This window comes from Thalia democratica, chromosome 1, assembly GCF_965202585.1.
Source record: "Thalia democratica chromosome 1, ktThaDemo2.hap1.1, whole genome shotgun sequence".
Classification (NCBI taxonomy): domain Eukaryota; kingdom Metazoa; phylum Chordata; class Thaliacea; order Salpida; family Salpidae; genus Thalia; species Thalia democratica.
The window spans coordinates 49,447,505-49,462,053 of NC_139165.1; the positions used below are offsets into that span (position 1 = coordinate 49,447,505).

General features: G+C 24.1%; 1 protein-coding gene across 1 annotated transcript; it reads right to left on the reverse strand.

Annotated features, from left to right (window-relative positions):
• Positions 1-1,958: 1,958 nt before the first annotated feature.
• Positions 1,959-14,339, reverse strand: LOC145844043 (uncharacterized). Its single transcript, XM_082951376.1, has 12 exons — positions 13,996-14,339; positions 12,455-12,536; positions 11,111-11,164; positions 10,836-10,882; positions 9,859-9,922; positions 9,568-9,661; positions 9,063-9,258; positions 8,256-8,323; positions 7,689-7,842; positions 7,243-7,324; positions 6,208-6,399; positions 1,959-2,172 (listed from the first exon to the last, which is right to left on the reverse strand). The coding sequence occupies exons 1-12, from the start codon at positions 14,322-14,324 to the stop codon at positions 2,155-2,157; spliced, it is 1,380 nt and encodes a 459-aa protein (XP_082807502.1). The 5' UTR covers positions 14,325-14,339; the 3' UTR covers positions 1,959-2,154.
• Between the last annotated feature and the right edge of the window lie 210 nt (positions 14,340-14,549).

Here is a 14,549-nt window from a genome sequence, read left to right on the forward strand (position 1 = left end):
ACGGTAGGTGTTTAATTTTAACTGACGAAAATGACTTTTTAATTTACACAGGGTTTGTTTTTGAAAAAATACTTTTCTGTATGCTCTTTTAACTAACTAGATTTGAATCGGCCGGATCTCTGTTAGGATCCGAACCTTTTTTAAAATCAAGATCCGGCCGGATCCGGATATCAGACAAAAATGGCAATATCCGGCCGGATCCGGATAGTGAGTCCGGTACATTACTAGTTTTAAGTTAACAAAAATTTTGTGTCTAAACAAGTATTTATTTTTAGGATACTTGATTAATTAAATTTTGAGGTGATTACTAACAGACTGAAAGAGGCTTACATTGTAAACATACTTGAAAAACAGACAGTATGTATTTTGTATGTAATATAAACAAAACTGAACCATTTGTTTAAAACTAATATGTAATTAATTGACATCTTCAGTAATTATTGATCTTTCTAGAAAGCTTATAGCATCTTTATCAAACTTATTATTAATAAAACTACAAAACAAAATTCTTGTCGTCTTAGACACTAAATGAAAAAATAATTGAAGTCTTAAAATATAAAGTCGAGTAAAAAAATAAAATGCAATTTCATGTCATAAAATATGAAATTTTTCCACAAGATTAACTTAATAGAATAAAATAATTTTAACAACTAGGCTAGGTTGGCAAAAGTATAAGCTTTGAAACCATTCTTGTAAATACTTATTTGAATATTTATTGAGTTTGAAATTGAAAATACTAAAAAATCCAGAAAGCGAAAGTGTAATCTAATAACTTTTTTTTTTGTTATTAAAGTTTATAAAAAATGGGCTCAACTACTAAAACAATTTCTTAATTTATATCAACTTGATTAAGTTATATATACTTGCATTTTGAAATCCGTTGATAGTAAAAGAAGTAACTTGTTAAAGAAACCGTAAATAACTATACACTTTTTTCAATAAATCTATGTTTATACTAGCTTTGACTTGCCTATTTTTTAAAAACCTACTTGAGTTATCCAGAAATCCACAAGAGTAAACAGTTTTAATTATTTTAAATGAAAATCAAGATAATATCTGTTGATTGATTGTTTGGGGTTAATAAATTTAATAAAAATGCTGAAAAATTAGAACTATACGTATAAATGTTAATTTCTTTTATTCTATTAAGTTTACAATAAAACACAAACAAAATTAAAAAGTAAACTTAATGGGTTTTTTATTTTTAACGTAAGAAAATTAAAGCATATAAGGATTTGAAACATTAAAAAAAGCATCTCCGAACAAAACTTTAAGCATTTGTAAAATAAATAAAAGTATTCTACACAGAATATTACATTAAGATGATGTTAACATAACTTTTATGTAGATAGAAACAAATGTTAAAAAAAGTTCGTTAAACAGATTGAATAAAACAGTAAAAAATTAAATTACCACCAAGATAATTAGTTGTAGAATAAACACAACAGAAATAAAAAAAAAACCATCGAATTTACTGTTTAGTATTGATAAATTAGAAATAATTTAGTTAATAACTAATTAGCTGTAAATTGAACAGCTTAGAGGTATCTTTCTTGTTCAAACAATAAATATATGAAAAAACAACAACTTTTAACTTAAAAAAAATAATTGATTGTAATTCGAAAACTAATTTAACTTTTAAATTTCAAGAAATTTAAAAAAAACTTGATAAACTTAGTGTGCAAATTTATTACCTCATTGAAAGTTTTTGTCAAGTTTTACAGCTACAACGAAATGTAAATGTTTCAATAATAATCTGCATAAATTTTTATTTTAACACAGTTGTCTTGGTATAAATATTTAATAAAGTGATTTAACAACCTATATATTATCCTAATCAAACTTTTAATTAGTTATTATCTAATATTTTATTTTACGAAATTTACAGTTGAAAAATTTAATACATATATATCTTTTTTTCAATGTTTTTATAATATTGAAGAATATTAACAGGATCTTTATAGAAAAGTAAATAAATTTCATTAAATATAAGAATTTAAAACAATTTAAAAAACTTATTACTAGCTAATTATAATATTAATTCTAAATAGTTAATGTTAAGTACTATACTTAGACTAGAAGTTTAATTTAGAATACATTTATCTGGTTTCATAGAAAAATAGCTAAATCATTTTCTCATTTGTAAAGACGCATTCATCTTCCGTTGTCATTCTGAAAAAATTATTAAATGTTAAAACAAAATGCTTAAATTTGCAACTAAATAAGTACCTCTGATTGAGGATTTCCCAAAAAAGGCGATACCGTACCATGAGGGCGATTTTCGCTATCATAAGGAAATAAGTATTATTGAGAAGAAAATAAATTGGTAATTAGCTATATCAGGCTTTGTCTGATAACTATTTGTTTGCCAAACTGGCGAACATTAAAATAAGTTTGGGAAACCTTGCTGTAATTTTATAAAAAATCTTTAAGTTATTAATTAAAACTCCTCACAATACTTAATTGTTCGTCAACTTTCATTAATTTTTTCTAAACAACTTAAACATAAAAATCCCATTTAATTAAATGGTTGCTTAAAAAACAATTTTAACTGAATTTATTAGTCTAAATTTTAAAAAATAGTGTCTGTTTAAAAATTACTTCTTCTAAAAAAAGTTTCTTGGGTGAACTCTTAAATTTATAACTGACTTTACTGATATAATAGCTTTAATGGTGTAGTTAAGTTTTGTGATATTTATTCATAAAAAATATCTACTTTTCTCTGTAAATTCTGAAACAGTTATGAAACTTTCCCATTCCAATAACAAAGAACACTTTGAAATAATAAATTTTGTAACAGACATAATGAAAAGTATTAAAAATATCTTAAAAGCATAGAAAAGTATATACTTTTAAGAATTTCGTTTTTATATTTTCAACTTAATATATCTGAAACACTATGATAAAGTTAATTATAAATAATTGTATTACTTTTGTTGTAAAACTTAATACATTTTTTAATTAGTATAAAGCATTGCAACAGTTTTACAAGAATTTTTCTTTGTCACTTTTGCAATTTTTACATATAATAATCTTTTAATTTTTCAGAGTATAAATTAAAACCAGCTCTGTTTAAGTTTTAAGTCTAAAAGAAATAAAAATTTTACTTTTTTTATGCATTTTACAAAACTTTTAATGTTCCAGTAACTTAATAATATTAGTCATCAAAGTAAAACTTAGCTTTTCTTTTTGTAAAGCACAAGTTACCTTTTTTGCAAAAATATTTTTCGATCTAAAATGCCACTCTTAAAAACCAAAATATAATAGTTTAAAACTTGCGAATAATATTCTTAAATAATTAAACTTCGAGAGCCGGAAAATCTGGGTCGAAAACTAAGTATTAAAATTAAATATTCAGACAGGTTGCAGTTTGTTAATTTATAGAAGCGAGTGTTTATAAAAGCTTTAAAACAACTGTCAAACAAAATATGACCAAACAAACTCTTTGGGAACTTTCGTTTTGTAACATCATTTTTAATGAAGTACTGCTTGTTGAAATAGAATATTATTTAGTAATAGTAGTTAAACTTAAAATTATTTCACTATTTGAATAAGCAGTATTTCATTGAAAATGTTGTTATAAAACGAAAGCTCCCAAAGAGTTCCTTTTGTCATATTTTACTTAAAATATTCTGTATAGATGACTACTAAAACATTTCTTTTTTAGAATAATATAGAAAAATTATTGTTAAAATGTTTTTCAAATATAATAACAAACATTTTTCTATATAATTTTTTTTAATGTTTAAAAATTTATCTATATAGAACATTATTTTTACTTACTTTTTATACCTTTAAATAAAATTTTCACTTAAAAACAACATAAAAATACAAGAATAGAACTTCATTTGTCAAACTTTACTCTGCTGTGCTATAAAAATTTCCATTAGTTATATGCATTACATATTTATATTTATGATTGGTAATAATCAACTTCAAGTATTTTATATAACGATTAATTTAGAATAGAAATTGACTTTGACTATGTTATTAGAACTAACGACAATGGTCCGTATCTTTCCTAAAATTAAAGTACTGATACCTGGTTTTTATAATATGTCTTTACACTAAAATACACAAACTTTTAATTAATATTCAATTTAAAAGTTTAATTTTTAATTCTCAGACAGTCAAAAAACAATTTTCTTTTAAAATATTAGTCTATTTTTTAAAAGTTCAATTGAACTGTTTTTTGATTGCTGAACAATTTTAAATTAATTTTTTTTAGTACAAATACATTATTTATGATTTAAGAACCAAGGAGACAGTAGTTAGGGGAAGTTATAAATTGCCAGAAAATTGTAAAAATAAAAACAAACAATGAACTAAGGACCAATATGCGTAAATTGTTCATTAAAAAACATAAAGAAAATACCTTAACAAAAGTAGAAGATACATATATGTAAAGCAGTTTTAGAAAGACCAGTAAGAAATAATTAAGAATATACAGAACAATAGTAAACTAAAATGTCTAAAGCATAACTTAACTTAAACAATATATTTATACAACATTGTACAAAAAAAAAAGGAAATATGACATAAGTGTTTATTATTTTTAAGTACTCTTTCAAGGGGATTTCTTACTTAGTTTATGTTTCTTACTTTCATTATTATTTAGTTACCCTTAATTACAGTACAATACAAAAAAATTTAGTGGTAGCTTTTTAATTAAAATTTTTATTTTGAGTTTTTGATAGCATTCTGTTTCTAAATTTTATTTACGTTTTCAATTCAATTTTTTGTTTAATAACGAAATTAAATTTCAATAGTTGTTAAACATAACTAAACAAATAATATATTGTATAATAATACTCTTTAAGTAAGTAATTTTCAGTACAATTGAAAATGTTTTGATAAACAATAGATTTCTATAGTGCTTTGTTTTCAAGAATTTAGACAGCTTTTTATTATTAGTTTTTCAAACAAAATTCTATTATATAGGGAATAGCTATACATAAATTTAACATTTAGGATAAAATTTTTATTTATATATAAAAAATACCCTAATGCTGTGACAAATAGTTAGTATAATAATATAATTTACGTTGCTTAAAAACTATACACATTTTCAAAAGTAAAGAAATATTTTCCAGGTTATTTTTCATCTGAAATAAAAACATGTCTTAAAGGCATTTACTTAAACTCAAATCTTACTAATAAATATCATGTAACTTCTAGCCGACCAAATTGAGAATTTTAACTTTTATTTGTATAACTTGATCAGTAATAAATAGAATAAATTTATCAAACAACCTTTTTCGACCTATTCATAAATTATATTTTCTAATATCTTAGTTGGGCGTGATTTTTTTCAAAGAATATTTAAACATAACAAATTTTTCTAAAAATCTATTTTATAAAACAAATTAAACAAAATAAAAATATTAAATTATTTATTTCTAAATAAAGTATTAAAATAAGCTTTGATGGTATTATGTAAGTTAAATAGTTGTTTTGAAAAAATAGATTTAAAATACAGCAAACAAGAGCATAAAACAAAGTAGAAAATTGAACTGTTTTTGTTTGCAAAACAAACATAAATAAAATAAAAAATGTTTTTCAATCTCTTTCTAAAACTAAATTAAAACTTTTTTTTCTACATAAATAAAAACTTTTTAATGTTTTCAAAACTAATTTATATTTTTTCTTTGTTTTTACAACATCTCTTTTATGACAACATTCAAATACAAAATAACTTAACAGTATACCAAATAAACTTCTGAAATTCTATAGTAATAGTGAGTTTTGAAACTTCGCTAAAAACAACAGTTTTAATTAAACATTCTAATTATAGTCTAGTTACACTACTTGTTACACTTTGTTTTATGTACTTTAAAATTAAAACAATGCTATATTTTATTTTTATTTATTTATTTATTGATTTTGTTATAAATAAAACATTAAAACCGTATAAGTTTATTTACATAAGTTTTGTAAGTCAGTTTTACAACACTTTGTATATTTATGTATGAAAAATATAATTAACTATACCTGTCAACTATAACTATTATTAGAGCTAGTAAGCTAAAACCTTTATAAAATTTAATGATTTTTTTTTATAAGTAATAGTTATAACTTTATGCAACATCACAAAACTATTGTAATTTTTTGTATTAGACGTAAACTATTTGATGAAAAACTTAGTATTATCAAAGTCTAACTACTTAAATTAAGTTTAAAGGTTAGTTCTTTTTTATAACTAACTACCTTGGTTTCAAATTTAAATGCGTAATTTCGATTTAAAGGTCTAAACATCGAAGAGCTATTAAGTCCGTCATATAAGGAATTTTTCTGATCAATTATTCTTGTCGCTAGAGGCTCTAGAGAGCTGACCGAGCAAGTTGAGCTAGCTGGAGACAAACTTCTAACTGAGTCAACCGAGTTGTGATTTTTTGTTATCTAAAAGTTTACAGTTCTCGTATAAATAATATTTTTTTTACCTACAATAAGTGAGAAAAAATTTAATGTTTTACTGCAACTTAACTGCTTACGAAGTATGTTTTTAGGCGTTTAAACTTTCGGCATTTATAAGGGTTTTAAAATAATAATAATAAATCTGGTTTAATTGATAAATTAAAAATTACTTATCATTTTTTTATGCTTTATCTTAGTCATTACTTTAGATCGAAAAAAAAAAGAAAATTATGAACAGTATTTCAATTACTATCAAAATAAGTATGATTAACTTCAATAATTTCTGTTTTTTATATTTATAGACAGAAATGGAGATAAGTACACACAAGACTTAGCGATGATATTGTGAAATAAGAACTAAGTAATTTATACAGGGTTGCCACTTGTTTTTTCAAATTTTTTTCCAGGTTTTTCAAACTTCTTCAAGCTTTTTAAAAGTAAACATTTTTGGGTCTATTTTTAGTTTTAAGTTAAATTTAAGTTAAGAAACTGTGTTAAATAGTATAAAAAGATTAAAAAGATACTATACAGCTACTTAAAATGTGTTTTTTAAGTAAAAAAAAATTTGGTGATGACAAATTTTTTTTATCTATATGATAAATTTTTTGGGTCACACCGAAATTTTACAACTGATCATGTTAAAATTCTTAAAAATTCCAGGCTTATCCAGGTTTTTTTTCAAAATTTCTTAAATTCCACGTTTTTCCAGGTTTTTTTATCTAAATTGTCAAATTCCAGATTTTTCCAGGATTTTAAGTAAAGTGGCAATCCTGTTTATACAAACCAAACAAAAAAAAAAAGCTTTAAAAATAATTAATGAAAACTAACAAATTGTAGTGGGTGTGATTTAAAAGAAGTGGTACTTGTTGAACTTTTTTCATTTACCATCATAGGAGTTGGATGCACCAAACTTAAAAAATATTGTCACTTAAAATTTTAGACTGAGTGTTATCAACAAAATAACTTGTTTTAAATAAAAAATCACAAATAAAACATGTAAAATGTAATAATAAGCATTAAAAACTAAGCTAAATTTCAAAATCATTAATTTTTAAGGATAGATTTTTAAAGATAAAAAAATATCCAATGAGTATAAGGTGACAAAAATATTTCAATGATAAGATAAAATAACAGCCAAAAAAAAAATTGTTAGTAATATAAATATCACGCATCTTAATATAAACAGTATATAATTTCCGCTAAAATTGTAGACAACACTGATAGAAGCTTATAAAAAAGTTTTATTTTTAAATCAATTTAAAGCAATTATAAACTTTGAAGGTCGGTGTTGATTGACGCGATGTAACGGCCAGCAGTTATTATTACAAGTCTTTATGACGTCAGTTGGCGAGTTGTTTGCTGATGAAGCCATCGGTACAAAATTAAGACGCTTCGGAGACAGAGTGAACTCACTGCTTTCTCCATTCCCTTTTTTTGAAAAGTACAATTAAATATTATTAAACTGCTTATTTTTTACTAAAAGCTGCATAGAAACATAAGAACATTACTAAACTGTATTTAACTTTTATTCAAATTACCCAACTTGAGTAAAAAATGCTTTAGAAATAATACAAGAGTATTACTTTAAATTCTGTTTTAGGTGGTTTTTATTCCTAAATAAAGTTGTAAACTTTTGCTCATAAAATGATATAAGGCTATAGAATATTTATATTGTTTATAAATAAAAGTGAACTAAGAAAATGTTAACCATAATTCAAATAGTCAGCCACAACAGCATTAAGCGGCGCCAATTTTATCGAAAGTTAAACGTTTGCTTACATTGTAAAGTATTAGAGCGAGAATTGCACTATTATGTTTCATTTCTCACAAAACAAACTTACATTTTCTTTTCGGTCCACCAGTGACTAAAACGCTGGGTCGCATCACAACCGGACTCTGGCTTCGGCGCCTTCAAGTAGAAATTATTTATAAACTTTTTTTTTGTAAAATTGAAAACATCTGAGTTAAATAAATAAATTTCTCATAGTAAACAATTTATTTTAAATGAACATAATTCAAGTATCTAAGTAAGAGCTTTTTTTTTAAGTTTGATTCAACGTGATACTAACTGTAAAATTGTTTTACTTTTATTTTTTGAAAAGGTTTTGAATAAATTTTATAAGTAAAATCGGTATACTTATTAATTAAACTAAAAAAAAAAAAACTTTTATAGACAAAATCTACAAACACATAAAACTTAACGGTTATTAAATTTCTTATGAAACCGTTTTCTTCATACAGATATACACATAAAAAATTTATTAAATTCACGACTTATACCAACGCAATGTATAAATGCGTATAAATTTATGTAATATTTTAGTAAAAAATTATATTATTGATAATTAAAAATTTCTAGGTATAACTTTAGCTTTAGTTAAGAAAAACATTCAAACTACTTTTGTGAAAGAAAATTTGAATATAGTACAACAGCACAAAGGCACTTGTAAGCACTTGTTGAATGAAACGCAATAAAAAAACTATTCTTACAAAAAGTTTTAAAGATACATTTATCGTACATTTCCTATATTTTTATAACTATTGTTTCCAACCCTAAAATATTTTACAAACGTCCTGTAAAAGAATGACTACTTTGAAATTTATCAATAATAAAAACTGTGAAGTTAACTTTGTTAACAAACACTGACTTGATGAACTTTTTAGTCGGGCTGGGAGACGGAGTGCGGTTGTTGAGGGAGGGAGAGTAGAGCTGCCTGCCGACGGCGCAGCACATGGATCTGGTGGGGGAGAGAGGGGTGGGCGAGGAGCCGACGAGGGGGGAGGGCAAGTTGGTTGAACCGAGAGAGGCGGGAGAACTTGACGGGTTCAAACATGAGACATTGTCTGTTACATTACTTACAATTTTGTTGTTGTTTGAAAGAAGTAGTGTACTAACACTAATCAGAAACAAATATTATTTCGTATGAGAACAAAATGTGCTTTTGTTGAAATTGATACACAATTAAAATCACTTTAACGACTTAATATCTTAAAAATGAAGTTATGCATATGATAATATTTTAACATAAAAACTTAATGAAATTATTCTTACAATATTATTAATCGTTTTACTAATATCAAACTTTTAAACTTGTTAATAATCCCTTAATATTTTGATAGTCAGCTTAGTTTATAAAAAAATAAAAAGTTTACCTGAAGACCGTGCTAGTTTTTTATAAGCTTTCAGAGTAGTTCTATTTACACTAGATAAGATGTTTACGTTGTTCTTTGGCTTTGTTTCATCAGTCTGTTTAACAATTAATAATAAACCATTATTTAAAATACTAAGAATAATGAAAGTTGTTTTTAATTTAGTAATTAACAAAGTTATCTTTTTCTAAAGCTATTTTGTTTCCTTATCATAATTATCAATAAGTAAAAAAATCGAGGAACAAATTGTGCATAATACTGATGTTTAAAAAAATATTATTATTTGAACCTTACCAATGAAAGATCATTACAATCTGATGTAAGTGAACACTCTATTTGTATGTTGCTTTGTAGTTTTCTATAAACAATAATAAAAACATTTTTTTAGGTTAAAATTATATTTAGTATCATTAATAAACGTTTTGAAAACAAATAATTTTATGTATAAATTTATAAGTTTAATTCAAACCAACATTTATTACAAAATCAAACTTAGATTTATAATCTTCAAATATAAAATATATTATGATATACTTAAATTACTACTGTAAATACTTACTGTGAAACTCTAAATTTAAACCTAAAGGTAACTTTATCTCAGTAACATTATTTAAAAATATGTACAATACTACAGATACCAATTTTGTTGTTTTATTTTTTATATGGTTTAGAATGTTCTATAATTTGAGGATAAAGTACAGTTACTATCTTACTTATTTGTATTTTTTATTATAAACAAAAAATAACAGATTACGATTCTTTCACATTTGAAGCTTTGTTTATTTGATATGATATGACGTAATAATTGATTAATTTGTTAGACATATTTTAAATCAATGTACAATTCGAAATTTAGTTGCTTTTTAGAAATAATATTATAGATCACTTAATTTAAAATCTAAGAAAATGGTTAAAGTTTATAGTATTAGTAACTTGAAAAAAATGTTAAAAAACCTTAAAGGAAAAACCTAATAAAGAAACTTCATTATTTGTAAAGTATTTCAATTAAATTGTTTCTGCAACACTATTTATATCATAAAAATTATAGATAAATTATAAATAGGTCGAGGCATTGAATCTTATAAGATCAAGATAAACACAACAAGATTGCGCATAGAATAACGTCTAATAAATATTCTAGTATTAAATAAAGCTTTGTTATGGAACACTAAAAAATCTTAAAATTAAAAAAAAGAAGTTGTAAAAATTAAAACTACAACAGATTTTTTATACCCAAAAGACTAAAGAGCTAAATAGTAAACTTTATTTACCTTTCATGTTCTGTTTCTTTAAACTTCATTCCTGATATGCTTTCCTCCTAAAAAAAACGATTTAAGAGTAAAGTGAAAAATACAAGGTAAAAAATAACGTTATAATTACGAATAGTTAAATACAACCTACTGAATGTATAATTTAACTATAAAAAAAATAATTTAAACCGCTTTATTCTATTTGAAAAATTAAGCTATATACTTTTATATATTTACGTTGAAAAGATATTTCATTTGAAATTTAAAAGAAATAAAAATATAGTAAAAAAAATTACCAGCTTTAGTTTGCTTATTCTGTGCTTGGAATTAACATTTCCTGGGCAGGGTGACTGCAATAATATACTAATTTAAACAAAATTCATACAAAAATATATTCAAATGTTTTTTAGAAATATAGATACATTTAAAATTAATATTAGAACACAATTATTTAATATAATACGTATTTTTATTGTATACATCTGTTTCAAAGATATAAAAATGTTTGAGTAAACATTTTATTACTTAAATTTACATTAATTTAGTATATTATGCAAATTTATCAGGAAATACTTTATAACTTTGTTTTTATAGACTTATGGGTAACTTAAGAGTCACTTGAAATAAAATCTAAATATTTAATAACTTAGTAATGTCATATTAACAAATATATACTTTTTCATAAACTTTAAATATCTTTAAACATTTTTTTATGTTCTGCAGGGTTGCCACTCTTTGAGCCAAAAAATCTTCCCTGAGTGACCAAAAATTTCCCTGAGTAACCTTATATTTCCCTGAGTTTCCCTGAGTATTTTTCAAATCTTAAAAAAAAAATTTTCTCTTCTAACACAAATTATTAATACCTCATTCTCATTTTTCTTCTTTAATAATAAAAGGAAGGTTGTATGTGTATGCTTCTGCATTAAACTTATCAAAAAAAATTTAACCTCTATTTTTTTAACACAAGTAATACAACACTAATCTGTATTCATTTTAATTTTTTTTACTGAAAACAAGTAGTTGTAAACAAATAACAAATAACTTTATTATTTAAAAAATAAGAACTAATAGTACAACATAGCGTTTTTTAAACTACATAAGTAACTAAAAACAAAAAGTTTATTAGAACTTTTCAATGAATAGTTAAGAACAACTTTCAATTCTCTAAACTGTTTGATTTTACTTAAGTAAATATAAATTTAAAACTTAAAAAAAACTACAATGTTAATACTAAGAATATTGAAGAACTAAAAAAAATTCTAAATAACCACTTAAATTATAAAAATTACTACTTTTGAACAAAATATTGAAACTGGATTAACTAAACCTCATTCTAGATCTAGAAAAAAATTTCCCTGAGATTTTCAAAAACTTCCTGAAATTTAGAGAAAAAATCAAAACTTCCCTGAGTTTCCCTGAGTTAAAAGAAAAATGCCAAAGTTCCCTGAGTTTCCCTGAGATTCCCTGAGATTTTCTACAGTTTGAAAATTCCCTGAGATTCCCTGAGTTCCCTGAGTGTGTGGCAACCCTGGTTCTGATAACATTTCATTTTTAAATATTTTTATAGCTGTAAAATTTAACTTTTTTATAGCAATAACAATATATGTTGTAAAAAACTACTTTTTTAATAATCCACTTACAATATTATTAAGAGAAACGATGTTGACACTTGATGTTCTAACTCTTACTCTTTTCATCGCAGGCAAAGTCTTTACGTTGGAACTGCTTGAAAACAATAATAAAAGTAAAATAGTAGAAACTATAACCTTATTTTATATAATACTCTGTATATATATATGTTAAAGTTTTCAATATATGTCAATACTAATGATGTTAAAGTGGTTTCTAAGAAGTGTTTGAATAAAAATGAAGTTGGTGCAATTATTTTAAGTTTAATGCTATGCAATAAACTTTTATAAATAAGCATTTTTTATCAAGTTAATTTATGTTTTTGAAGCTTTAGTTTTTGTATAATTTAACAGTGAAAATAAGAAAGCTAACATTTAAATATTTTATCTACGGCTAATTGGACTACCTTTTAAAGTATCATTATTTAAGTTTGATATGTATTTTACATTTGTATTAGCTTAAGGCCATAGGGGGGAGTCCAACATTTTTTTTTTACAAAAATTAACTATGGCTTTTTAATGGAAGCTTTAAATACAAACTTTAAGCCTGTTTTTACACAATTCAAAAATAACATTTAACTTTTGATATATATATATATTCAGTTTAGTAAAAAGTTTAAGTTCAGACCACAGTTATTTGGTAGTCATAATTTTCTCAGAAACTTTGAAATTCTCTAAAAATCTATCAACTATTTGTTTTTAGAAAAATACCTAAAACTTTTAGTAAACATTCCTTAAATTGTTACAATACAATTTTTTAAAATCTCAAACTTAGATACCTTAACTATATAAGATTAACTGGAAAAGTATGAAGAGTATATGTTAAACAATAAATGTAATAGATGTTCAATTAAAAAAAGACTTTGTTTTGCCTTTTTAGTTCGCACCTTCTACATAGAACATATTAAATTCACCCTTTTCAACTGCTTAATTTCAAAAAAACTAAATAACTTTGTTCAGCTGTAAAAAGTGTCTGTCTGACAGCTAAAATAAAACTTTACAAAATCAGTTCAACTTGTAAAATGCAAAGTTAAATTCTTAAATACTTTTTTCATTGTAAGTGCAAATTTATTAGGGTATAGTCTACACCAGGGGTTGGCAAACTGCGACACGCGGGACAAATGCATCCCTTAAATTCAAAACCTGCGGCTGGTGAAGTACTTTCTAGCTTAAAAAAAACTTATTTGAAACCATAAAATTTAAATGTTTCTCAATAAAAACTTACAGTTTGGCTCTTAATTCAATAACTACTCTTTACTAATTCTCTAATGTTGCTTGTTTTGTCATATTTTTGGTCAAAAGTACTATTCTTCTACTGATTACTACAACTATTTTTTATACCTGCTGCCCTTGAAGACTTTTTTATAAAAAAATCGGCCCGCAATTTACAAAAGACAGCCGACCACTGATCTACACCCTACCCTGTATAACAATCATACAACAGTTTGTATTGAAATAGTTGAGCAATGACTTACTTTGAAAAACATAATGGTAATATAAAATAATTAATTTCTTTTTACACTATGTATACAAAACATTTTAAAATAAAATACCTTTTTTCTTCTGGTAAAGGTGCACTACTACACCTCGTATACAAGCTTTGAAAGTTTTCTTCAACCTGTTTATTTTTATTTAACACAGGACTTAAAAAACTTTTCTTTTGTGAAAAGGAAGATACTTCCTTGTCAATCTGAAATTGGCATTTAAGCTTGTCTTCGGAAACATCAAATTTCTTTTTTGGAAATCTTATTGGTTTAGGAGCTCTGATCATCCAGTCATCAGAAATTGTTTTTGGGTTAGATTTAGATGATGATTTGTTTTGATCTTTATTGATAGAAGACCAAATCATGTTACATGAACTATCTTTTTTGTCAACATCCATTTAGAGATGATAACAATTTACATCTGTAAGAATACAATTATGATTAAAAAGAAATATATTTTTAGGTCTAAATTAAAAACTCAAAATTTTTCCATATATTAGATGTTTTAGAATGTATAAATATATATACAATCTTTTTATGATTTTAAATAAATTTGTATTTTGTTGTATTTTTTACTATCTGTGAACAACTTTGTTTTGATCATGCAACATTTAACTCAGAGA

Coding starts and splice junctions, on each gene's coding strand:
- LOC145844043 (XM_082951376.1), bottom strand. CDS start 14,324: ATGGATGTTGACAAAAAAGATAGTTCATGTAACATGATTTGGTCTTCT. Junction 10,883..11,110: donor GAATAAGCAAACTAAAGCTG/GTAATTTTTTTT, acceptor CGTTTTTTTTAG/GAGGAAAGCATATCAGGAAT. Junction 7,843..8,255: donor TGGTGGACCGAAAAGAAAAT/GTAAGTTTGTTT, acceptor TTTCAAAAAAAG/GGAATGGAGAAAGCAGTGAG.